This window comes from Dermacentor albipictus, chromosome 7 (genome assembly GCF_038994185.2).
Source record: "Dermacentor albipictus isolate Rhodes 1998 colony chromosome 7, USDA_Dalb.pri_finalv2, whole genome shotgun sequence".
In the NCBI taxonomy this organism is placed as follows: Eukaryota; Metazoa; Arthropoda; class Arachnida; order Ixodida; family Ixodidae; genus Dermacentor; species Dermacentor albipictus.
Genome location: NC_091827.1, coordinates 133303349 through 133330644, shown reverse-complemented (window position 1 = coordinate 133330644; position 27296 = coordinate 133303349). Strand labels below are relative to the sequence as shown.

General features: G+C 46.1%; 1 protein-coding gene across 4 annotated transcripts in view; it reads right to left on the bottom strand.

The window, feature by feature from the left end:
• d4 (double PHD fingers d4) overlaps positions 1–27296 on the bottom strand; it is a 256653-nt gene that overhangs the window by 86989 nt on the left and 142368 nt on the right. For all 4 annotated transcript variants that reach the window (XR_011507607.1, XM_070522729.1, XM_070522731.1 and 1 more), the window contains exon 6: positions 15277–15628. Coding sequence is in view for 3 of the 4 variants with exons in the window: in XM_070522729.1 (XP_070378830.1) it covers positions 15277–15628 (352 nt within the window). In the remaining variant the exon portion in view is untranslated. The remainder of the gene's footprint in view (positions 1–15276; positions 15629–27296) is intronic.

Below are 27296 nucleotides of genomic sequence, written 5' to 3'. Positions count from 1 at the left end.
GAACAGCTTGTTGCTACAGCCGCAGTGGAAGTCAGTGCTCTGTATCAAATTAACTACGTTCTTTAACTATTTCCCTCAGTTGTTACAGCTCCCGTGTCAGATTATATTCATGCACACATATTCTTCACAAGTACAGTGGAATCTCGATAAACAAAAACCACTTAAATGGAACTGCCTCTTAAATGGAACACCATCCTCATGGTTGGCTGGTTTTGTATTCATGCGATTTTATTCAGTGTTGTCTCTCAGTAAATGGAACTCCTGCTAAATGGAACCAATTTTTCTGGTCCCTTGAGGTTCGGTTTAAAGAGAGTCCGCCGTACATACATCAAAGGATACATTAGGTATTCCTACCATTCTTAGAACTATGGCACTTGGCTTTTGAATTAAGGTCCAAGAAACAAACTCTTTCTTGCATACTACTTCACCTTTTAATCCACACGTATGTAAGGCAACATTGTGTCTTACCCCTCTTCATTCATTATTATTATTATTAATTTCAAATTATGCCAAAAGGCCCTCTTCTGAGAGTATTACATAGGGGCATCATACATAAATACAAACCTATTCACAGGCAAAGCAATATACTAGAAAAACAAGCAAAAATTGAATAAGAGATTCCAAGTTAATTAACAGTCAAATTCTGATGAAAGTATATTGCAAACGGCAGACACAGAAATATAAATTTGTACAAGCATCTTGCTGAATATGCACAGTGGGCACCTGAGCCAGCCTCGAAACAGCCCACTGAACAGCCCATCGGACAAACCCATTGCCACCTGTGTTGTCTACAACAGCCAGAGGAAGATGCAAATTCCTTCAGCGTTTCTGTATCAAAAGTGAAATACTGGCCAGCAACTACACATGCTGAATCCCATGGCACCACACAATGGCGCCTCAATGGCATTAACCACCGCTCTAAAAGAACTGCTACACCAACATCCGTTCCGTGGGCCCATAAGCTGGCCTTGGAACAGTGTCATACACACTGCTATTTTTTTGCAGCTTAGCAATGAATATTCTGCACTTAAAACAAGTGATCATTGTTTTAAGCAGTTAGAACGCCCAAACTGCTTGCGTGCACTATTGTTTTATGCACGGTATCTTGTTTTGTCTTTGCTGACGTAGTGCGGGCATGTCAAGTCCAAACCAGGGCTGAGTACTTAACTACTCAAGCAGTTACTTGATGGTCAAAAAGGCATACAAGAAAGGCTAGGTGCTATCAAATCTAAACGGAAAAAAGTTGAAAGCGTAGAAAAAGCATACAGTGCCTTGAAAGAAAGCTTGCAGATTTAAAGGATGGAAGGAGACACAACAACCTCATTGTTTTCGGCATTCCAGAAAGCAAAAACAATACAATGAATGCTCTCAATGATAAAGTGATCACTGATCTTTTTCAAAGTACATTGGACTTATACGTGCACAAGTGTTGAAATTCGGGCCAGTTGGTACATAGCTGAAGGAAAAAAACCAGTCACAAAACACAAAGGCAATCAGTCGAATAGTGGTTCACACCAACAGTCGTTGTGGAGTGAACCTCTCTTCTTGTCCTTTGTGTTTTGTGACTGTTTTTTTCCTTCAACTTGGGTGTGTGTTTGGTGGAAACCAAACATTAACCAAATCGTCAACCGAACAACCGATCGTCCAATCAAACTGAACAACCAATCGGAAACCAATCGTCAACCAAACAAACCTCACCCTGTGATACTGAGATTGTTTGACCATCACCAAGAAATAAGCATACTCAAAAACTTCTTCAAACTAAAAGGAATGCGTATGTCTACGTCTGAAGACTTTTCCGCTACCACCAGGCAGCTTTAGGATGGTGCCGCTGAGCTATGCAAATCGGGAAGGAAAGTTAAGCTTGCATATGATAAAACTAGGGTTGAAAATGAATTGTTTGTATGGGATGATGAACAAATGTCAAGAGCACCAGTGGTGAGGGACCGTGGCAGAGCGAGGCGGATGGAATGACCAAAGAACAGGGGCGCAAAATGTTTCCCTTGCTTGAATGTAAATGCTCGCAGCGTTGTTAATAAGACCACTGATTTAGAGAGTATTGTCATGGCACAAAATGTAAATTATAGTACAGTCGAACCCAACTATATCGAACCCGTCTACATCGAATTATTCTGTATATCGAACAATTTCTGAACACAGTATAGTTACAATAGTATATATAGCAAAAATTACGCTTTCATCGAACAAAAATAGCAGCAACTCCCAATATATTGAATGTCAAGCAGTGCAAAAGTTCCCCCAGAAGTTGGCTTTCCCTCGCGCTACTGGGCTTGCCTGCCGCCATGGCTCCATCCAACCGCTCTCCCTATCATGGCCGCGCTGCCTCGAACGAGCCGTCGACACCCCCCTGCAAAAAATTATCCTGGCCTGCCCGCAGCGTTTGCTCAGACAGCCAATCAGATGCTGCTCTTTGTGCCCTCACCGTGCAAGATGGCGCAAGTGCAAGTTGTCTCGCTGCTTTTCTGGGTCATTGTGTTTGCGCCTTGTGGGCCTTCTCCAGCAGTGTTGCCGTGATCAAGCAGCAGAATTTGCCTTTTGCTGTGAAGCCCAACATCATAAATCGAGTCGAACGCGGTGAGAATTCGGATGTTCCCGCAGCGTGAAAGATTTCGAGAAGCACTCTTCACACGATCTTCAAGAATAGGGGCAGATTAGGCTAAAGTGGACAAACTCGGTACCCGGTGCCCGGGGCACCCCAACGAGTACGCACGGCCGTGTACAAGTGGTTCATCCAAAACTGCTTCAGACATGCCAGCTTCTGCGTGCCCAGTGATGACTAAATTCTGATGAGTATGATGACGCCGTTGCAGATGTTGCTGAAGTTTAGAGCAACCTGTCAGAATTTCTGGAAGCCGTTGACAAATCAACGGCCGACGAGTTTGTGAATACAGATGATGGTGTTGTGAACCCAGGAGAGCCCGAAAACGAGGACTACATTGCCGACATTGTACCGAGCACAAATGAAAGTTGGCACAATGAGGAAAGCAACGATGGTCCTTTACCCACATCCTCCGAGGCGATTGGCACACTCACACTAGTTCGGCCCTTCTGCGCAAAGGTGGAAGGTTGTGGCCTCAGCTGCTCCGACTCTTTAGACAATTTGGAGAAGTGCGTGCTGTCGCAGGTAGCGAAATTGCCCAAGCAGAAGAAAATATGGGTCAATTTCATGCAAAACTAAGCTAGTTTCATGAATAAAGTGATCTTATAAATGGTATGTGCTTTTATGACGTCCAATTCCTTAGCAAGCTAATATCGAATTATGCCCTATATTGAACTGATAGGTGTTTTTTTGCGAGTTCAATATAGCCAGGTTCGACTGCTAACTGAAACATGGTTAAACACCAACATTGGTGACATTGAAATTGTACCCCTGGGTTATAATTTCTGTAATTTCTGCATCCACAGAATTGAGAGATTCAGGGGATGGTGGAGTTGCGTTCGTGTTCAATCAGTCGTTACAGGTACTGAGACTGCCTGACATCACAGGAATTGAATGCGTCGTCATCAAAGTCACCATGGACGAAGAATTGAAGGTTTCTATTGGCCCCTCCGAGTTCCAACAAAATCTTTTACAAAGGTCTTAGTAACTACCTATTTACATTTAGAAATCAATCCTGTAATATGATGCTTCTTGGCGACATTAAAGTTCACCATGTGAACTGGGCCAGCAATTTTCTCTATGTGCTCTGAAGTGATGCTGAACCCTTTCTTGACATTCTATTGTTTCATGATTTAATGCAACTGGTCAAGGTACATACCCGCATTCAAAGTGCCAAACAATCTGTCCTAGATCTCTTCTCAATCAGAAGAACTCAATCCTAGTACTGTAAAAGTTTCGTTTTATAGTCAAATCCTCGACTCAGTGGACATTGAACATAATCTATTTTGTATACACATAAACCGTACCAGCTTATTGCGTACGTACCAGTTAACACGTAGTGTTTCCACTTTTCGTCGCGGAAACATGGCAGTGCGTCGTCTTCATCGGGCGGCCCGGCAGAACAACAAGCCTCAGAGATCGGCACAACGACCTCCAAGCGCCCTGTGCGTTTGCTCGTGAAGCCTCAGCAACATCATTCCGGTGCCGTGCCAGAGAGCATTATGGCGTCGTGCAAGCGAGGACTCGCATCTTGCCGAAGTTGCTGGATGGATAAGTTGGATAAAAAAGATGCTGGGTGCTCAGCATAGAAGAAAAATTTGACATCGCTCGTGCTATTGAATGTGACACGAAGCAGTTGGCGCTGGCACGTGACAGGGATCTACTGTTGACTACGGTGTGTGGCATTTGGAATGCGAAGAAGTTGCTCAGCAGCCCTGCTGCAACCGTGAAGAGATGTCGGCTACGAGGTTCGGCTTTTCGCCATCGTTGCCTATGTTGTTGCCGAAGTGTCGACTAGCGACAGTGATGAGGACGACACGGAAAGCAACAGCACGAACGATTCAGGCCCGACAGTGGCAGAAGCTGCGCATTACGTCATGAATGCAATCGTCATGATGAGAACAGCACCCCCCGCAATGAAAAGGTGCCCCGTGACTTCAGCAGCACTACCGCGCCTGTGCACGGAGAATATGCAACGCCAATGAGGAATCTGCCATTCAAGTGTTTGCCGAGAAGAGAGGGCTGGCTGAAAAGCTGGCTCGCAGCTTCAGCATGTTTGAGGCCGCTGTCGTCGCTGCTAGGCCACCGCGGCATCAAACGAAAATAACACGTTTGTTGCGCGAAGCAAATTAATACTGCATGTTTCTCCCCTTTCATCGCAATCTCTCCGAGTTTCCTTTTTGACAAGTAAGTGGGCGATCTCATGCTATTTCGGTTAAGCAGTACTACCATTTAGTACGTACTTTTCCCGAGCTCCGGCCAACTACAGTTTAATGAGGTTTCACTGTATAGTGAAACCTATTTACTGCAAACACTATATTGACAGACTTTTCAGAAATCCCCTGCTGACTTCCTTATGGCTTCAATGTAAAAATATTTCAGTACTATGAACTTCAGAAATCAACGGTAGATCTCTGTCGCATGCCAGCGCTGACTTCTTCGTGTCACGTTCGATAGCATGGACAATATCTAATTTTTCTTCTATGCTGAGCACCCGGCGTCTTTTTCATCTGAGCTTCGGCATGATGCGAGTCCTTGCTTGCACAACACCACAACGCTCTCTGGCATGGCGCTGAAATGATACTGATGTTGTGACTTCATGCCCAAATGCACAGGGCACTTGGAGGCCGTTGTTCTCATCTCTGAGGCTTGTTGTTGTGCCAGGTCGCCCAATGGAGATGACACACAGCCGTGTTTGCATGACGAAAAGTGGAAGCACATTTTGTCAACCTACGCGTACACAACAAGCTGGTACGGGTCATGCGAATACAAAACACACTGTATTCAATGGCCGCTGGGTCGGAGATTTGACTTTACTACTTTTAAAATGAAACTACTGTTTCAGCGGGTACGGTTTAAGAAGGTTTTACTGTACCATATATTTAAGAATAATGATTGTTATTCAGTTCCCGAGTCATGTTAACGCTTCAGTACTACAAGCTAATATTCCAAAATGTGGGGATTCCTATATTTCTATGTATCCTTCACGGCAGCCAAAACAGTAGGCTAGCAAAAGACAAGGCACAGAAAGCAGGCGCCGCGGCGCACGGGTACGGAAAACCTGAAACGGCATTCAATAAAAACAAACAAGCCATTTCTTTTTTTTTCATTTACTGCGGAGGTGGCGACGCATTGGGTTTTAAAAGCACATGCTCCGCCCAAGCAAGTATTGCCTAGCAACAGAGGCGCATTCTCTTCCTTCTTTTGCTATTCTTTCTATGCACGCCTCATTCTTTTATGTTTCTTTCTGCAGCTGTAGAGTCGCCGACCGATTTTCCGGACTCCAAAAATTCAGACATGCCCGATTATTCGGTCAGCTTCGCGGCACCGCCATTCTCCCCATAGACCATAATGTATAACAACTGCCGAAAGTTCGGACACCTTGCAACCTCTCGTCTGATTTTTCGGACACTCCTTGAGCCAACTCGGTCGAGAGCACCATGCACCGAGTCTGACCGGTGCATGGTTCGACTTGCTGAATGCCATTTTTATTTTGAACGGAGCTTCCTTGCTGCGCCACGAAGTGGCGCTACTGGAAATCTCTGCTCATCATCATCGTTTCTGCCTGGTTAGATAGAGTGGCTCTGCAGCAGTTCCGGTTTCAGCTTAGTAAACCATGTCAAGACAATCCAGCAGCTGATGTGTTTCTTCGCGCAAGACGTTGCGAGCAGGCCGCGTTTTTCGTTTATGCAACTGGTGTCGGCACGGTGGTGTTTGCTTTGTGTGCTGTGTCGAGGTTTCGGTGATCCAACGCGGCATACGTAAATCACGTCAAGGGTCTAATGGCGCCGACAGTGCCCGCGCAGACCGCTGGGGAATGCCGGCAAGCGGGTGCCGGGAGGCCTAAGACTTGTCGCCTTCCAATGTACCCCCTACTGACGCGGAAAATGTTCTGCCGAGACCTGCGCAGTGGTTGCATTGCGATTCCAGACACTTTCTCATTTGACAGTTTCATAGGTGCTGACACTGCTATATTGACATGCGCAGAACTCGACGACGGTAAGATTGTTCGTCAGGTTTCTGCTGCACCGCCGGACGATGACTGAGTCGGAAAATGACGCACCATGCACTACGCTGCAGTCGCATGCGGAGCGTGTACAAGCAGTGACTGTGCTTTCAGCCGCTAACAGTGACCGTACGACCCTCTCCGAGATTCAGGCTTATCTGATTGCGCGTAAACGGAACAGCGTGCAACGTCGCATTCACAATTTCTTCCAAGCCTACTGCCGAACCCGAATGAGTGCGTGGAAATAAAGGATTTAATTTTTTTTTTCTTAATCTGCTTTTTCGGACACCTGTTTATTCGGACATTTTCGCAGTCCCCGTGAGGTCCGAATAAACGGTCGGTGACTGTACTAGCTATGCGTGCAGCACTTTGCAATTTATGGACGGTGTGGTCTATGCACACTTGCATTTTGGAATAGCCGAGGTGTCCGCCTCGAGTGACAGTTGCAGTGTCCACGGCAAAGAATGTGAAAAACATACAAACAACAAGCATTGCACCTTGGATGCGACATGGAGCTTCCTTTTTGTCAATACTTTTCTCAGCGTCTGCTTTGCGTGCGTCACTTATTGTGCTTCGGTTGTGCGTGACACCTAGAACTAACATCAATGTTTCCGTGGATAACTCAAGTATTGACATATTATGAACTGATGAGTTCATGGGCGAAATGGTTAATTTTGGGGCTTTCACTATAACAACCTTTCAGAATAACAAACTACTTTCAGCAGTCCAGTGTGACTCGTTATATCGAGATTTGATGGTATCCATGTCTTCGAGGGCATAGTGGACCATGAGACTGAACATATTAGAATACAATTAAACTATGTCTGTCAAAGTAAATGCCAATAAAATTTGCCTATATCCTTGATGTTAATATTAATAAGCCTATAGGTGATGTTAATATTTTAGATATTAACCATTTAGATATTTTAGATATGCTAGACAGCTCATTTTAATACTTTGTCTCTCTCTCTCTGAATCAGATGAGCGTTTGGTTGACTACCTGTGGATTTTTTTCAAGAATCCTCTCATTAAATGCATACGGGCCTTTGTACCGCACAAGTGGAAAATAACTGAGCACAAGCCCCCGGATAACCACAGAGATGGTATGCTTGGGACGAAGACTGAAAAAAAATAAAAACAAAAATATTAGCAACTAAATGTAGCATCGGCCAATTATTAGAATTCTGTGTTGAGATCACAGCTGAAAGATAGCATTGCTGGTACTAAAAATCGCTACCAGAATGTGCACTTAAAAAAGTTTCTTTCTTCGTCTCCGGCCAAATTTCGGAGGTATCTTTGATAAGTAAAAGCCAGCGCCTAAACTCGTTATAAACAATGCCATCACGAACAGATTTTTCGGACTCCAAAAATACAGACTCTGTGCCTGTCCTGCTTGGACCATGTTGTGGTCTCCAGTATGGAATAAATAAATAAAAATAAAAACAATCAACAGTAAGCAGCGTGGGTTTCGACGTGCTAATGACAACTATGCAACTACTTGGAACTGCTAACAACCATGCCATTGGTTTAGACAAACAGAGCCACATCTTAGTTTTAAGACTTTGAAAATGCATTTGATCACATTTCACACCCTAAGCTGCTTATCAAGCTAGAACCAATAATTAAAAAATGATTTTTCATTAGCATGGATCGAAGCAGGGCCCCTTAAGTTGGAAGTTAGCGCTCACTCTGTTTCCCGCTCCCTTTGATTACCCCTACCTTATTCCTTTTTTGCTCTTCCGAGCTGCGCTACAAACCTAAAACAGTCATGACATACCAACTCGCCCAAACTGCTACGCTTTTGACCCCTTACCAGGCCTGGCCTTTCTTAACGGACAAGCGCAGCAGATGCCGTGTGTGTTTGCTGACGACTTGCAAAGTACTACACCTGCTCTGTGCCACACGAAGAGATGAGATTTCCCACCAAACGGTGCGTGCCCTTCTTGCCGCGCTCCCAGCCGGACGCAAAGTGCGCCTAAGGTAATTCGCATTACTGAAATGTCACTCACCGAAACACGTGACTTTGAGAATTATTCAAGGCTACAGCAGTTATTTGTATGATCTGTTGCTTCAGTAGTCTATTTAAAGTTTACAGAAATAAGAAAACCTACAAACCAAATGTCTACGTGCCCTTGCTTCATTTTTTACTGTAGCAAGAGAGATATAGTCAAATCTCGATGCAACGAATTTCAAGAGACCACTAAAAATCGTTTGTTATTTTCAAAAGTTTTAATGATGAAAAAATCTAATTCTCCTTAAAATCGTAAATGCAACTAAAGGAGTCGCCTACCTTTGCTGAAAACACATCCACCAATGCGGTAATGTCTAACAAGCACGAAAAATACACTAAGTATTCGGGAATTAAGCTGTCTCCTGGATGAAGCAAGTTGGGACCCAGGAATAACTGTAGAGATGACTGTAACTCGTAAGAAAGGCCCCTTAAAATTCCAGTACAAACTGGGCAATCATAAGTGTCTTTTGTTTCACCACATACATACTTAAGCCTTGTCATCACATCTGATTTAACATGGAATAAACACATGGCATATATTGAAAAAAGGGCTTCGAGAAAACTTGGGATACTTAGGAAGGAGCACGGCGTAAGAATAGTACGAGAGGTGTGTGAACAGCACCCGTTCCAGCATACCGATCTTGCGTGCACTTCGGGCAGTTTCCGTAAGACGGCGCGTATCGTGTGGGGGGCCACAAGCGAACGAACACAGTGAAAGATGGAAGAGCGAACGCAGAGCGGGAGATGGAAGGCGCGAGCCACGATAGGTGGAGACCAATGAGAGCGACCCCTTCGGTGACATGTGCACGGGAAACTGGTGCTGTGTGGACCCGCCCGACCACTCGTTTTGTACTGTCGTCTTGTTCAGTTGGTTTGGTTGTCATGGTGAGAAATAAATGGGTGAACAGGTTCGCAAAACAATTCACACCGCAAGAAACCGTGCAGAAGCGACACACGTATACCAGCGCAAAGCATAGAAGTGCTCGCAACTGCGTGCGACGAACGCGAACGATGCTGTGATGTCGATGAGGCTTCACCCTTTAGAACGAGCTGGCAGCCCCCGAACATAAAGCGCCGTCACTCGGAGGATGGCAGAAGCGCACGCAAGCTGTCGACGCGCCCTTAGCACAGCGAGGCGTCGCCGTTCGCACACCTCTCATAATATTCGTACACCGTGGGAAGGACGCTAGCTAAAGCAACCCATGAACTATAAGATTGCCCATAATATGTATGTACAGTCGCCGACTGATTTTTCAGACTCGAAAAATTCGGACATGCTCGATTATTCGGTCTGCTTCGCGGCACTGCCATTCTCCCCATAGACCATAATGTATAACGACTGCCAAATGTTCGGACACCTTGCAACCTCTCGTCTGATTTTTTGGATACTCCTTGAGCTAACTCGATCGAGAGCCCCATGCACCGACTCTGACTGGTGCATGGTTCGACTTGCTGAACGCCATTTTTGTTTTGAATGGAGCCTCCTTGCTGCCCTACAAAGTGGCGCTACTGCAAATCCCCGCTCATCATCATCGTTTCTGCCTGGTTCGTGGCCACAGCAGTTCCGGTCTCAGCTTAGTAAGCCATGTCAACACAATCCAGCAGCTGATTTGTTTCTTTCTTCATGCACGACGCTGCGAGTAGGCCACATTTTTCGTTTGTGCGACTGGTGTCAGCGTGACTGCATGGTGGTGTTTGCTTTGTGTGATGTGTCGAGGTTGCGGTGATCCAACGCGGCATACAGAAACATCACGTCAAGTGTCTAATGGCGCCGACAGTTGCATTGCAATTCCGGACACCGTCCCATTTGACAATTTCACAGGCGCTGACACTGCTGTACTGACATGCGCAGAACTCGACAAGGGCAAGATCATTCTAAGTTTCTGCTGCACCGCCGGACGATGACTCCAGGTCAGAAGATGACGGACCATGTGCTCCGCTGCCGTCGCATGCAAAGCATGTACAAGCAGTAACTGCTTTCAGCCGCCTATAGTGACCGTACGACCCTCTCCGAAATTCAGGCTTATTTGATTGCACGTAAACGGAACAGCGTGCAATGACGCATTCACGATTTCTTCAAGCCTACTGCCGAGCCCGAATAAAGACGTGGAAATAAAGGATTTTTTTTTTTCTTAATCTGCTTTTTCGGACACCTGTTTATTCGGACATTTCCGCAGTCCCCGTGAGGTCCGAATAAACGGTCGGCGAATGTAATACCAATACTGGAATGTGCGTCAGTTGCTTGGGGCCTGCGCACGCAAGTGAACATAGTTAAACAGAGAAAGGCTGTTTACCATCTACCAATGCAACATATCTCTATCAGCTCTTTTGTAAAGTACAAACTTGGAAATGTTACAACCTAGACGGATCTAGAGGCTATTTTATCTGGCATATCACGGTAAGTTAGCAATAGGCAAAAGTAAGTACATCAAACCTATCAGCCACTGGAAAATGCATTCGTCCTACCCTAAAAAGGTAACCCAACACCTTTGCTATACTAACATATACAGGTTGTAGTGCAAGGACTTAATTTTATTTAATTTGTGCGAACGTGGACTTTGTGAGAACTTTTGAGGGCTTTGAATTTTGTGTCGAAAAGGATAAAGAAAGAAGAACCAGAAGAAGGCGAGCCAAGGACAGCTTGCATGCTTGGCAGCATCGAGAAAATTGAAAATGGGAAAAGGAAGAAGAAGAAGCGAGTGCCAAACGAGCAGGCGAGGCGCCCTCGTGATTTTGGAAGATGCAGGACCAGTGTGCTGTTCCGGGAGCTCCTGCTGCGGTACCCGAAGCGGCCCTGAGGACGTGCCTGCCTGTTGGTGCCAACGCAGAGTGGCGACTGGTGTGGCGCCATTTGAAGCAAGCCCAGCTGTTGCCTGCTCGTAGCGCAGACCATGTCGGAGCAGCGTCGGAGCAGCGTAAGGCTGTATCCAGGATGAGGATTAATTGGGGCCTAACCAAGGCCCTTGCTTGGAGGCTGTCTCTTGCTCGAGGTGGCATGTGGAAGTGTGGCGGTGCAAGCCACCTGCCTGACACCCGTTCGAGTGCACGGTAATGCAGCCGGGCCCGTCGCCTGCCTCATCTGACGACTGGTGTCATCATCATACCTTTGCTTGCCTCCCACAAGAGTCATCGTGCCTTGGCTTTTCTCCAACTAGAATTGTCACGACAGTTCTACCGCCGATCGTCGTCACCATTGGAACTGAATAGGTGAGACGTTTTCACTCCTTTCTTGAACGCTGCACGTAGGACTTAATGTAGACATATGTTTGTTTTAGTGACTTTTGTTCTGTACTATGTGTTTACTGCTTGTTTTGTTTCACTTCTACCATCTTTGATAAATGTTGGTTTACGTCTGTCCGTGAATCTCTGACGTTCACTTGATCGCAAACAGACGTATGTGACGAACAACCGTGACACAGGTATTCCTTTTTTTCTCGCTCGTGTGTTGCTTGCACTATTTCAATGGCACTTCTCTTTTGTTTTATTTTAAATTGTGATTTGTTCTGATCTTGTACATAACGCAACTATTTCATTCATGACTGGATTTGTCGTCACTTTTGTAACCTGACATGCTCTCGTGTACTTGCGCTCTATTGTGTTAGGGATCATTATCTTTTTAGATAGCATTTGCCGCTGCTTTTGTCTCTCAGTATAATCTTATGCAGTTGTTTTACATGGTATTCGACGTTAGGTTTCTGTATGATAGCTATTTTTTCACTGCTCAGTGTACTATATAAGTGATATTTACTACTGCTGTAGTATAGCAGACTTTCGTTAATTCAACTCCGGTTAATTTGATCGCAGCCAAAGGTCCCGGCCGGCACCCATACACTTCTATGGGCTCAAACTTTCGTTAATTAGATGCTAAAACCGGCCTTTGACAGATCATTCAAACTTGCGCACTCAGCACACATGGGCCCGACCGCTACATTGACCCCAATAGCGACTCCTTTAGTAGGAGCATCCGTCCCAGCGGAGCTTAGCAGACAGTGAATGCATTGAACACATGTCACCTCTCGTTGAAATGGCCTATTTTCTGCCCACCCTAGGATGATTTGCAAGCAATAACCATAGTTCGCAATGTATGTTAACAGTATTTACTGGATTCTGACATGCGCTTTTTTTTTAATAACAAAATTGAGCTGAAAATTGCCTGCCCGGTGCAATTCGACATGAAACCAAAGCACCTTCGCAAAATTTGCATGCTTTAACACACAACACAAACATATGGGGCCAAAGCTGAATTTTAAAGAAAAGTGTGCGGCAAAGGTGACCTTAGGGCACGGGCCGCCATTGTGAATTGATCTTTATTGCTAAAAATGGCGTGCATGTTAGATTTCTACGTTAGTTTATTACTTAGGACACATAAAAAGTGTAAGCGCATTTGATTCGGGGCGGCGTTAGAGTAGGGCAAGTAATTCCAAATGAATCCGTGGTGCACTTTGGCGTTTTTTCTGCATCTTGTTTATTTCGACCAATTGCAAATTGTATAATTAGCTCAATTTCATCAGTCCCGTCAGAGTCAAATTAACAGATGCTGACTGCATTATATTACTTCATATTAGTTTATATTTCTTTCACGCTTTTGTTCTGAACAGATGATCCTTCCTCCACTGAATCTTGTTAGCTCCACATTTCACCTTGTTCCTTTTATAAACCTGAAGGTTCTGTATTGCCTCATTGCCAATGTATTGCCTAGTACTGCCTAAAGCCTGGCATTAAGACTGCCCTTACTTTCCTAAATAAATAAACAAATGCACTTTGCCAAGGCAATGCATCGCTAAGCTCATTAAATTTTTGGGTGCCAGTAAAAGCAACTACGTCGGGCAACCAATCATTCCAATCGATTATCGTTCTAAGTCCTAGAGAGACCAGCGTTGCTAAATGGCATATTTGACACAGCAATTTTGAACTGCTGCCGAGGTGAACAAGCACCCAACCCCACAGAAAGCGATGTACTTGGTGGGCGACGGTCGGGTAATTTGTGGTTTCGGAGACTAATCTAGTTCATGATATCCATTGGCAGGACAATTTCACTTCATTAAAATTACCCTATTTACACGATTGTAAGTCGACCCCTTTTTTTAAATTTGAAGGTCTGAAGTTGGGGGGTCGACTTACAATCGATACCAAAACATGGCCCCGCCAAAAAAAGCGATACCAATGGGAGCTACAACGTAGTTAAAATTTTATGTTTGCTCTATGGCCCTACCCGTATCTTTTCACTATCCTCCGTGTTTGTTCGCTTTTCGGAAGGGTTTTTCAACATTTTTGAGTTTTACAGTGCATGCAACACTCATGTGGGAGTGTCTATAGTTGATGGAAGCGCCGCTGTTCCCATTTGCGGCGGCACCCTCAGAATGGCGGCGCTTGCGGGGAGTATCGGTAGTTCATGGAAGAGCAGACACCGCTCGCGGGTTTCTCTTTCTCTGTTTAAAGGCATTGGTATTGGTTTAATGCGTTCCACTTGACTGCTGACTACGTGCTAGTTCTATGCTTCCCCAGTCGTCATGAGTGCTCCAGGCCCACTAACCGTTCGGCCCTCGTTCACAGCAGCGTTCAAGAGGGCTGCCATCCTTTACGCCGAAGAAACAAATCACTGCGCAGCGGGCCGCAATTTCGATGTTTCTAAACGGGTGGTGCGAGAGTGGCGACTGCAGCGAGGCGAAATTTTCACCTGTGACGGCAAGTGAGGAACTTCCCACGTGCCGAAGTCTGGACGCTTTCCGGAGCTGTAGGCTAAGCTTGCGGCGTACGTCACTGAAATGCCTGATCTGTCCCTACCAGTGAAGTGCGACGTGGTCATGAAACAAGCCCGGACCTTCGCCTTAATTTTAAGATTCTGCTCAGCCGTGAGTACGAGTGGCTGGCGGCAGAAGACTGCGAAATTACGCCAACTGGACCTGTAAAAGAGCCTCCCTGACGGCTGTGTGTGGTTGGGTGCATTTGGCGTGGGCTGCTGTTCTGCAAGATGTCCTGGTGCGGTCGTTTGCCAAATTTGAAATTTCGCTAGACCACAACGCGCTGTGGGACCGCAGCAACAATGACGATGGCAGCACTATTGAAGACGAATAGTCCAGTGACCATGTCAGCTACTAATAAATTTTCGTTATCGAATGCGCCCTCGGGTATGCTCTCTTATATATATATTTTTTTTTTCCGGTCAAGCGATATGGGGGGGGTCGACTTACATTCGAGTCAACTTACAATCGTGCAAATACGGTAGGTTTTAAACACATGGATCTTTATAGGAATTTCAAGGGCAACTGCACTTACTTCATTATATCTATTATTTCGTTAAAACGAGGTTCGAGTGTATATTACACAGTCGTCGGCCAACAATCGAGTAAGCAAAGATCAAAGCACGCTGCCAGAGGGTACCCAGGACACGACACGGGCTATAGAGGAGCTGTAGTTGTTGACTTATGGCATTCGAAGAGAAAGAAAATTCTTCATCTGTAGAACAATATTTGGGTCAATATCTAGGCTAGCCAGTTTTTGAAGAAGCCCATGGGTAGGAACACGGCCAAAAGCCTTCGAATAGTCGACCCAACTACCAACGTCTAGTGACGATTGTAACCCGAGAATAAATCCAACCAGATGAGTGTCCAGCACGGCCGGCCAACCACTAGCACTCACCAGAGCGGCCACAGTCCGAGCAGGAGACGAGTTCTTCTGGTTGCCGTGTCTTTTTGTTCTCGCCATTGTCGCCCAGGCAGAAGTCACAGTAGGGGCTCGGGTTGGCCAGAGGCTTCCCGCTGGCGCTGCGGCCCTGCTGCGGCGGCGGGGGCGGCTGCTGGGAAGGGGCAGGCACCCCCGCCTCCTCTGCAGGGGGGGCAGCACCCCCCTGGGGGGTCTTCAGGAAAGAGAGGAACGAGTCCTGAAACTTGCGCAGCCCAGCCAGAGGGCTGTCGCCCGAGGCGGGGCCGCCACCGCGGCCACTGCCAAACTCTCCACCAGAAGGCGCACTGCTCGAGCCACCGCTGTCCTCCTGCAAGACACGACACTTCAGAGGGGACGACTCTACGCACTGCGCAGGTTGTAGGCTTCAATTCACTGCAGTAGGCAAAGCTGCACAAATATTCAGTCAAGCTAAAGTGATGTAGATTAATGCTCGAGAACATCTAAGGCTTCCAAGACGGAGCTTTAGTCATAAAGAAATTTAGGTAAATGCAGGACAAGATGTGAGAATCCACCGGAACAATGTCCGATGATTCTCCTCATTATTCTCTTACTGGTACTCAACTAGTCATAGGCTAGTAATAAAAACATCATTGCACTGCATTATAAGCTGGAAGAAAATGGAACTAGTCTACTCCCATTCTTAGAAAAAACTACTTTTTGCTGATGCTCTTGACGACAGGTTTCATTTTCACTCTTCTCTGCACTGCCAGCACTTTTGTGTTTCAGTAGTTTTGTTATCGTGCAATGCTGCACTGATTTTGCTGGCTCATGAAACTGCAAGTAGCAGAAAACGAGGCCCAAGATTGTTTTTATGATTTGACGTGCTCTTTCCCTTCCTTTTTAGCACTGTTGACTCTGCCTTGGCTCGGTTCTTGGCCACGTTTCTTGCACTTAGAAACCATAGTACCGGCATCAGGCGCTGTTTCAGTGACTGACAGCAATAAAGGGTGGTGATGGCATACGCAATGTCACAGCTCCCTGCTCGAGGGTAAGTGATTTTAGTTGCGCTAGAGGACTCTTCAGTGTTTTTATTTTATATTTTTATTGTTATTTTCTTCTTTTTTTTACGTGAAACAATCGTTGCGAGGCTTCTAGAATGGCAATGTAACTACAGGTGTGCAAACATCGAATAGTAGATCTCGAATCTAACATCAAATTGAATCAAGCTGAATACCTAACCACTCAACAGCAGCAGTTGCGGCCACACGGATGTATTTTCACTGTGCAGGCAGCCAACAGCAGTATCCAGTAAGTGAAATACCCAGGAGCACATGCACTTAGCTTAACCCTTGTGTCCTCGGTAGACTGAGCCCTGCGTAGCTGCTTTGACTCACAGCGTAAAGGATGGGCCACCAGAGACTGCACTTCCTTCAACTGACAGCAGCAGTTGCCATCTTCTAAAACGTGTAGTATTTTCAGTGTAAAGGTTGATGCTACGCTGGCATTCAGTTACAGACAACTAGCGTTTTTTTCGTCGTAGCTGCTGTCCTAATGTGGCATTGTGCTATTGCGCTGTATTGCATAGCAGGCATTGTTTTACTGCTTAGCATTGTATAACTCTCTTCTTACTTTTACTTCTTCTTTAAGTAATGTCCATTGGTGCGCATGAAGCCTGCTATAGCATGTTTTCTACATCCATGTACAGTTAACTAAGTGTAAGGAACTAGTTAAGTTATTTGAATACCTGAAGCATGAATTGAACAATAACTTTTGTGACATGTGCATGAGCCTTGAAAGTCTCTTTCAAGGCTCTTGCACGTGTCACAAAACATTTTGTTCAATCTTATTGTTCAATTTTGTTATCTTAAGGAATAAGCTAAATCAAGAATAGCTTATACTTCATAAATGAAAAGCATGAAGGAATGAAAGAAACAGTTAACTGCATCGAAAAGAACAATGAAGAGCTGGCAGTAACTGTTACAAAGCTTCAAGAAGAGTGTGCCACTCTGTGAGCGCAACTGAAAGACCGAAACATAAGACTCGTGCAAAATGAACAACACTCGAGGTGTTTGAATATAGAAGTCAAAGGTGTGACACAGAATCCCAATGAAAAGGTGCGGGAGATTGCTACAAAGACTGCCGGTGCAATCAGAATGGGACTTGATCAGAGTTAAATTGAGGCATGTCATTGCATTCAAACAGTGAACGCTAGTACACCAAACATTGTAATACAGTTTGTAATCGCAGGGCTAAGTGCGATTTGGTTCCTGAAGCAGTAGGCCAAAAAGACATAGGCGCATATACACAAACGAGCACTTTTGTGCTCATTTGCATGCACACCGCCTTCAAAACATTCCTTGCACTTTTTGAAAAGCTTTTGTAGACACTGCAGAACAAAATTTTGATGTGTTTACGGGTGGTGATTTGAGGGGAATCCCCGCTCTTTGAAGCCAAAAATTAGCCCAAACATCTCTTTGTGTCCCATTGCTCTAGATTGGTGCAGAGCATTTAATCTTGCTTGATTGGACCCCTGTATCATCCTTGATTGATGTAGCCTTTGGCACAATCACTATGAACATGTTGTGAAATGTTTTCTCATTTTCTCAAAACAGCATTTTTGATAGTGTCACATTAGGGGTGTGCAAATACCAAATAGTAGATTTCAGATAGGATATCGAATTGAATCAAGCAAAATACAGCCAAACATCTAATCGAATATCGAATGCCAGAAAATTTTTTTGCAAAATTTAATGCTTACTAATTTTGGACACGAAAATATGGTGCTGTACATGCCCGGAAGTCTTCTAGCATTGCATGACAAGGATGTAGCTAGGTACCAGTAACATAGCTAGATAGAAACTAAGATGCAGTAAAAGCTTGTTAATTCGAATTCCGCGGGGATGTTAGGAAAATTTGAATTATACAAAATTCAAACTAATGAAAGTCGGAGAAAAGAATCGCTCCATTAAAGCGCGTATATAGTCCGACGTGGCTTGAACACGCGCGCATGTGCATGCACACACACTACATCACTTTGGCGAGAACAACATCTACAGTGCGAAGCACCGGTGCAGCCAACGTAACCGGACGTGGCCAATGCCCTCCAACAAGCCCGATGTCGAGGTGGCTCTTGCTCCAGCCGTGCATTTATCGCGCCGACCCGCAATGCATGGCCCGGAGAAGAAAGGTGGCCATGTGTCTTTGCCGATGGTCACAGACAGACGTTCAAAGTATTCAAAGCGGCTCGCGTGTTGGGCATCATTCTGCCCATGCTCCAAAGAGAGCAGCCAACAGCGCGCACATCGGAGTCTAGAAGGGACGGCATTTTGGCTGGCACAGCACAAGCGGCGTAGCGGGACTGGCCGCAAGCGGCATGCCTCGTAAACATTGGACTGTATGCATAGTGCACCGCCTAATAGAGGTGCCACAAATAGCCACCTAGCGATGCTTCCAACAGTACACTTGGGAGCAGGAGCAGACCCTTTGTAGCAAGGAAGGCTGAAGTTCGCGGCTGTGATTTCTCCTTTGTTCGGGTGCCAGACTGCTTCTTCTACAGTGACAGCTGCAGGGAAGGTGCTGACCTCTGTGGGAAAGGGTACAAACACTATGTTATTGGTGTTTGGGACAAACCGGTCCCCGTATGTGTCAGGTGCATCCCGCAGACAAATGCAATGAATCCCATTTACACGAAGTGGAGCTCGTTAACTAGCCGCTAGGTTTTGTTGAGTAATTTGATGTCTTGTTTGTTTTATTTTTTATTTTTTTTAAGTTCTACCCTTGCCGTAATACTGCTTCTGTACCTCAATGCTAGGCACACGTCACTAGTGCAGACATTTATCTTAAACAAATCAGTATGGTATGATTTCTACACATGTCGTTGTGATCTTTCTGCCGACGATAACATGTGACATTGCTGAATAAATGCCCTTAAAGTTGCCTCAAGAAGAGTAATTGCGAATAAATTTATGGAAACGCGTACACTAGTCAACAAAGTATAAGAGCGCAAGTTAGTGTTGTACTGCTGATGCAATTGTGCTGCCATATGCCAATGAACTGCCATTCCTGCTACAGTTTTTGCAACTTTAGATTCCCTAAGGCAGCTGCTAGGAAACATGCAAAGCTAAAGTCTGACCAACTTATCAGTAGCTTTCTTTTTTTCTCGATTGTTCCTAGAGAGAGATGCCACATTGTATATTTAAAGGCAGAGCAGCACCAGTCAAAGTAGATGGGCGCTGGCCACAAGGCTGGGTTGGTCCTCTGCGGCGTAAGCGTAACACGAAATAATTCAGTTCAGTACCAAATTCACATGCAAAAAGGGACTATGTTATACAAAAACATGAAGTGCGTGACAGCTGGTGCGAGGATTTACTGGACCGCATAAAACCAACAATTTCAGTCCTTGCAAGGTTCAGTAGGTTTAACATACAACACGATGCAGTCATGCTGCCGAGCTACTGCAACGCGGTAAAGAAGCGGCAAACGGTGGATGCGGCAAACGGCATTCAGAACTTAAGCAAAATGTCTTTAAAGCACACGCTGCACTGCAGACGAACTTCATCGCTTACCCATCTAAATATGATCGAGTGGAAAAAACAGCGACACAAAAGAAAGGACGAGAACAAAAAATTTCTCACCAAGCGGCGGCGATCCATTGCTACCGTTGCTCCCGCCGACGAGGCATTGCGGGAAATGATTAGAACCACATCACCAGCACGTTTTGCCGGTATTTTGAGCACCCCACCTCGCAACAATTCTTCTTCGACATTCCTCGCAGCTTTGGCCACCCCACACATGCGAAGTTGCTTATTTCACTCTGAAAACCTAAGTTAGACAGAAAACCACAATCAACGATGCAGTGAACTACGGCACGCGGCTGGCTTCTTTCCATCGTGCACTGCGCAAGACCGCCACCAGTGGCAGGTCCATCAGCGCCCACTACGCGCATAAACGCACCTTTGTGTCGCCAAAACTTGCTGCAAGAACAAGAGCTGCACTCTAAAATGCACTCACAAAACGCACCACAACGTGCTGCGACGTTGGTGTACTCTCGTAGCTGCACTGGCTGCACGCTGTTTAGTTCCACTATACGTATGGGTGGCGGCCAACGCTGGGATATGCAATATCCATGTAACAGATACGTGTAATAGCCACGAATCTCAAAGGCTATGCTCAATGTCAGAAGACTAATCTCAATGTCACAGCTGCCATGTTTCAAACACTACCTGGTGCCATTTCTCAGCAGAACACTTTGTAAAGAAAGAGCATGATGTGACAGAAAGAAGTAAGAATGTAAAGAGGAAAAGAAAGAAAAACACGCTGCGCTGCGTTTTTAGCTTGAAGGTTGTGAGAGAGGGTGGGAACAGAGCCATTGGCCATGCCTGGCCAGGTACAGGCCTCTCCAGTCGGGCCTCAACAAAGGGCCGCAGATGGAGAGAACAAAGCACAGCTTTGCACCAGCGTCACCAACGTGCTCCTGCCCACTAGCACTCCCTCCATCTACGATGGCACAGAGTTCGAATTATTGGCGACGATGCAGATTTCAGTTAGTGAGATGCTTTAAATATTGTTGGATAGGCCGCATCGACTACTTAGAATTATCTAAAATTTCGAATTAACAGGTAGTGAATTAACTAACGGTCTACTCTTTAAATTAAAGGAAACACCAAATTAGTATACCAGCACTGATTACAGCTCAGTTCTAGTACAGTCAAACCTCAACATAACAAACTTCTATTTAACGAGATTCGCGGTATAACTATTTTCATTTCCTGATCTTAGTTCCGTTGAAAACTGTGTATTATTTGTTGCGATTTAACGAAGTAATTTCACGACACAGTTTCAATTTAACGAAGTTTTTCGCCATTTCAAGCATGTACGTGGAGCCTGTATGGCTAGTAAATCTAGCAAAATATATAAAAATGTAGGCCAAAGCAAAAGTTATTTCAAGAGACCTTCCACATGAAATTTTGGATTCACAATGACGCCATTAAAGCACGTGTGCTGCGATGCAGTAGTCGGTAAACACTGCTGCGGCAGATTTGGCATTGATAAACAACTTGCAGAGGGCAGGGGTCAAGCATCAGCTCTCGTAATGCTTGGAGAAACACAAGAGCTGGTGCTTCCTTCTGTGCAAGGAGGATGGGGAGAAGTGAATGTGCCGTAACATTATCAAGCACACGCTAGGGGAGGTAGGGCAGGAATGCGCACCTACCTGTACTCTCCTCCCAGCACACGTGCATCCTCCTCCACGCACCCCCACACCGTACCTCCGAGGTGATCTCTCCCCGGCAAGTTCACAGCCAGGTCTAGAAGGTTGGTGCCTTCATGTGCATTCAGATTCTCGCAGGCACGTCTAGTATTTATGGTCGTGTAATCTAAAGTTTCCAAGTTACGGTGTGAAGCGTTTGCTTGCGTTGTGACAGCGGGTTCATGATCATCGAGTGAGATCTGTTAATGTTTACCTAGCCCATGTAATGCCTATAAAACTAGGAACCTTACTTTGTGTAGTTGTCTCTTTGCTATTGTCATCAATGTTCCGCCTTTCTGGGGAAACTGACTCTTTTTTTTTTTTGCTCAGAATAAATATCCGTATCTCTTTATAATGCTGATGTTAATTTATGGGTGCCTGTGAATCTCGGATGCCGTGAGCCTCATTGATGCACCGCTCTCAGCGTCACCACATGCGCTGGTGCTTTTAACCACGCTATTATGGCCCGACTTTCTTGCAATTTGTTTATAACTGCTTACTGACAAAGTACTATCCACCAGGAATGCTCTGGGAATTATTGAAGTTGTTTTTACTGCTGAAACGTTAAAACCTCGAATTAACGAAATGCGCTATTTAACAAAGTTTTAAGTTGCAAGTATAACTTCATTACATTGAGGTCTGATTGTATATGAATGTCCGGAAAAATTTTTTTAATATAGAATTTTTGTTGAACAGAATGGAATGCTTTGTTTCCTCTGAAACTAATGAATTAGTGATCTTCTTTTGCACTGAATAACAATGAAGTTTGTGGGGTTCTCACACCCATGCTCTTGGGACAAAGGAACAACAACACAGTAGTGCAAACCATCACAAGGGCATTTATTGCACCTTTCATAGATCAATGCCTGCTAGTTGAGTTGCTATCCACAAAACATGCCAATGGGCGCGCAACAAATCTAGAAGTCCGACTCCCCGCGACCGGATAACGAGCGAATATGTTCGCCCCATGTTGGATTCCAACGCCTGGTCGTTCGTGTGTACGGTCACGCGAACAGCGGCGCGTTCGAAGGAGGCCCCACAAGACGGTCTCGCAGAAGCATGGATCGGCGCACGTCCGCGCTGCTTGCCGTCCCCGACCCAAAGAGGACGTGCCTTGTCTTTTCCGCACCCAAGTAACCCCGCCGTGAGGCAGCGCTAGCAGCGCAACACTCGCGCCATCTCCGCACTGCGCATTAACCACTCCGACCGCTGCGGGAGGCAGGCCACGCGGCGAAGCCGCACTGCAGGAGACGGGAGCTACGCGGGGAAAACAGGATAACAAGGGACGCGTGAGAGTCACACATCCCCACAAGTTCTCAGTTCAACCCTTTGACGGTCAATGACGTAAATATACGGCACCGCAAACAAGTCTGAAAATGGTCGATGCCATATATTTAAGGCACCGTCTGTACGTTTAAAAAGCGCATCAATTTCCTAACTTTTTCTTTTCTGTCATGTGCTGTCACTATGTGGAGATACAGGGAATTTTTTTTGCATACTTCTCTTTCTTGGCTTTCGTTGCATGGTTTGTTTTAGCGCTAGTTTGCTCCCGCACGTCTATATACTACCGCTCATGCAATGGCGTGTGTGCGGGTGGGCGGTCGTTTGGATTTTGTTTCGCAGGTAGTTTCGGCTTTTTGCACTTGCGAAACCGATGGCTATCTGGTTCTTAATCGCTCAGAGGGCGACCGCTTGTTTCTCGCTCTTTTAGTGCTCACAGGGGTGCACATAGGAAGGATGCCGCCGTGCATGCATTGCCGTTTTTTTTTTTCTTTTTTTTAAGAAAAACAAAAAATAATTGCCCTAGCTGGTTGGCAATAAAATGAAGATTAGCAGAAGTTTGTCAGACGTGTTGCTTTTTTTGATGGGCACAGAACCAAACAGTTTTCTTGAGTGCATGCACCTACCCAGTTCGATTACGCTATGGACGTACGTATTAGTGTAAGAGCAAGAACATTTCAGGCTTGCATAATATTCTCGTGTGTGGATTTTCAAAGGCTTGAACTATGCGCATAAAAATGCATCAAATTTTTCATTCTGATAAGTTTATTTCCTTTTTTATTGTTGTTATTCATGAATGAAGAGTGCATATATACCAACGCAAAATATTTTTTTTCTCACTTTACGGTCACCCTAGAAAAATTACAGTAATTCTTTTTTTCGAAAAAAATCCCTAAGAAAAATCAGAATCTGCAATAAAAAAAAATCGACCCTGGGCGGTCGCATATGGCGAAAAAAAATCGACCCTCAAAGGGTTAATCGTAGACCTGTGTTTTGCTGCAATCTTTCATTTATTGCATAGAAAGTGTTGCTTCCCAGTCTTTTTCCAAAATGAAGAAGGGCTATCCCAACTTTACAACAGGTGGGTCAGGCCAATCAATGCAACAGGTAAAAGCAAGATACATCACGTGACTCTAGTAGCTGGCACTGACAGTAAAGAGCAGGTGCCGTCCAAGCCATTTTGTCACCAGATTGGGCGTTATTTGTCACCTGTGAAGGATTCCGAAATCTGCAGGGTCACGGCAACTTCGCATGATGCTCCTCCTCTTTACCGGCGCGAGCGTCGCTCCTGTCCGAGCATACGTGCCTTCGCATCGCTCCACAGGAAAGACCCGAATGCCAACTTATTCGACAAGGACCAGTCCTCAGACACGGCTCGGCTCCTCTAGAACATCATCCGAACATTCTGGCCAACTTCTGCTGTGATCGGACCAACATACTGTGAGTTTCTGTGCTTTTGTCACGGACCTGGCAGGGCACCCAGCTAGCCCTAACGGGTGGGAGAGTAGACCTACCGTCAAGTACGCCAAAGGCCCGCACTCCTGCAGCAGCAATGGCCCCGAAATTCGTCACCGACGCTGATGGATGGACCACCCGAGTATCAAAACATTCCCAAGGTACGCAGCACGTTGCAACGCTCATTTTGCGTCCGCCAACTGGCCTTTTCCTACCTCAGTGGAGCCCACGAACGCTCCACGACGCGCTAAGCGTCTCAGCAGCCCTGACTGCTGCAGAGGCTCGCGCCGCTACAGTAGACATCAAAAAAGAAAAGAACTTGGCCATAATAACCAGTGATGACCCCTCGGCGACAGAAAAGCTCCAGCGCATTAACGAAACCACTCTTAATGGCAAAACTTACCCTGTCCACATCTATATCGCTTCGCCCCACAACTCGTGTAAAGGTGTGATCCACAACGTGGATTTGAACACTCCCACCGAAGAATTGATGCGTGAACTCAGAGCCCCAAATTATGAAATTATTGCGGCTCGTATGATGGGTAAAACAGCCACTGCAATCATAACTTTCAAGGGCTCGCATGTACATCGCCAGGTCATCTTCAGCGGAGGTATATACCGCTGCGTCCCTCACCGACCCAAGGCGCAATTTTGCTCAACATGCTTTGCTATAGGACACCGATCAGACGTTTGTCGCGACAATGGAAAACAAAGGTGCAGAACATGTGGAAAGTCTGTCGGAGATCCTGTAGGGGATCATGACTGCAAACCAGGCTGTCCTTATTGTGGCAAGAACCACAATGACCCGACCCGACCGATGACCCGACTTGTGAAGTGCGATGAGCCGCTGATAAAGCGGTCAGAGAAGCGGCCTACCTGAAGCGTTCGAAACAACGAAAGGACAACAAGCAAATGAAAACAGTCACCATCGCAAGCCGAAGCCCAAGCCCAAAACACAACTCCGACAACACATCGAGAGACAGAAGTAGCTCCAGAAGCCGTCAGCCGTCCAGGGGCCGCAGCCAATCTAGGGGACGTGGCCATTCCTGGGGCCGGGACCACTTCGGGGGCCAAAGCCAGCCCGGCAGCAGCGGCCGTTCCGGGAGCGGCGGCCAGTCCGGGGACTGCAACCGGCCCAGAGGTGGCAGCCAGTCTCCGGATCACGACCATTCCCGAGGTCAAGACGAGCAACCCGCCAACCAGCGAAACGTGAGTCAGTCACCCGGCACCTCCCCTTTCCCCCCCCGCGACCTATGCATATCAAGTTCAAACACGAGCTCAAAAAGTAGCCAAAGATTATAAGAACGCTCTACTTCAAACCCGCAGACCTAATCAAAAGTCAATACTATCGTCACAATCACTAGAGCCTACCGAAGACATGGACATGCAAGCAGAGGCACACGCACCTGAAGCTACACCATTGGGTGATATAGTGCAACCCTTAGTACAGGAAGTAGAACCAGCGTCATTGCAACCGGCAGTGAAAAAGGCAAGATACCACACAACAGCCCTACAACACCTTGAAGCAGATTTTAGACAACTAAGGGACGAAATGAAAGAAATGCAAACCCGTCTAGAGGCCAAGATAGCTCAACAGGTTGTTGCTCAAGTTGAGGAGGCGCTAAAAACATACACTCAACAAATAATGAGCCAAATGCGCTCCCTGTTCAATGAGCTCCTCAGCAGCCAGACAGAGGCGATGGTCCCTACACAAGTGCAGGCTGCGATGGTCGCATTACCGCGCCAGGAAGAGTGCGAACGACCCAAAGCACGTCGATCTACCAGCGTAACGCGACCCACTCCTTACCCTACAGCGGGCGCCCCGCAAAATCATCAGTAGAACAATGGCGACTAATCTGGTGGTGTGGCAGTGGAACTGTAAAGGGATTGCTCGAAAACGGGGCCTTCTCACGCAGTACATTGCCGCTCAAGATCGTCGACCCGACATCCTCCTACTCCAGGAAACTAACCAAACACCTCACCTTGCAGGCTATACGACGTATAGCCATAATTCGACACTGGCCATTCTCATTCGTAAAGATATAGCGGCAGATGTTGTCCACAGCACGGAACAGAGCCTCACTGTACGCGTCTTTCCAACTAAAATTGTCAAGAGCAAGGCACAGCCCCACTTATTCATCACGAATGCTTATAGCCCGCCAAAACAGAAAATAGACTTCTTCAAGGAGGTTGCGAATCTGCGGCCAACGAAGTATTTTGATCATCTAATAGCAGGCGACTTCAACGCGCCACACACTTCATGGGGATACACAAAAAACTCCTCCAAAGGATCCGCCCTACTATACCATATGCAACAGGCCCAGCTAACTCTCCTTAATGAGGCCGACTCCCCGACGCGGCACGGAAACTCCGTAGAAAGGGATACCACGCCCGATCTCGCCTTCATTAAAGGACGACTGTCAGCGCAATGGGTTAACACGCACGATACTTTAACAAGTGACCACACTGTCATACAGATATTTCTGCAAATCAAAGGATTCCCAAAACGCCAGCGCAAGCATCGCCTCACGGATTGGATTGAGTTCCGCAAGACACATGTAGGAGACTTCCAAAACATGCACTTGAAAGATTGGGTAGAGATGGTCAGGCAACGAATCCAGTCACACACGAAGGAAATAATAGAGAAGTGCGAGCAACCAAGCACGGACAAGCATCTTCTTCATCTCTGGGAGGCACGACATGCCCTCATTAAGAGATGGAAAACAAATAAGCTCAATCAAAAACTACGCTCACGCATCAACACGCTCAACGAGCAGATCATCCACTACACTGAACATCTCACTCGTGAGCAGTGGTACGATACGTGCAACAAGCTCAATGACACATTGAATATGAGCTCCACATGGAATCTCATCCGATCACTCATTGACCCAACCCAGACAAAGACGGAAACGTCCCACAAGATGCGAAAGCTGCTCGAAACATTTGAGCACACCGACGACCTATTCAACGAGCTTATAACAACACACATTGCGGATCCAGCGCAACCGCAGTATGCCGACTACAAAAGCGCAGAGCCAGAAAATGACGG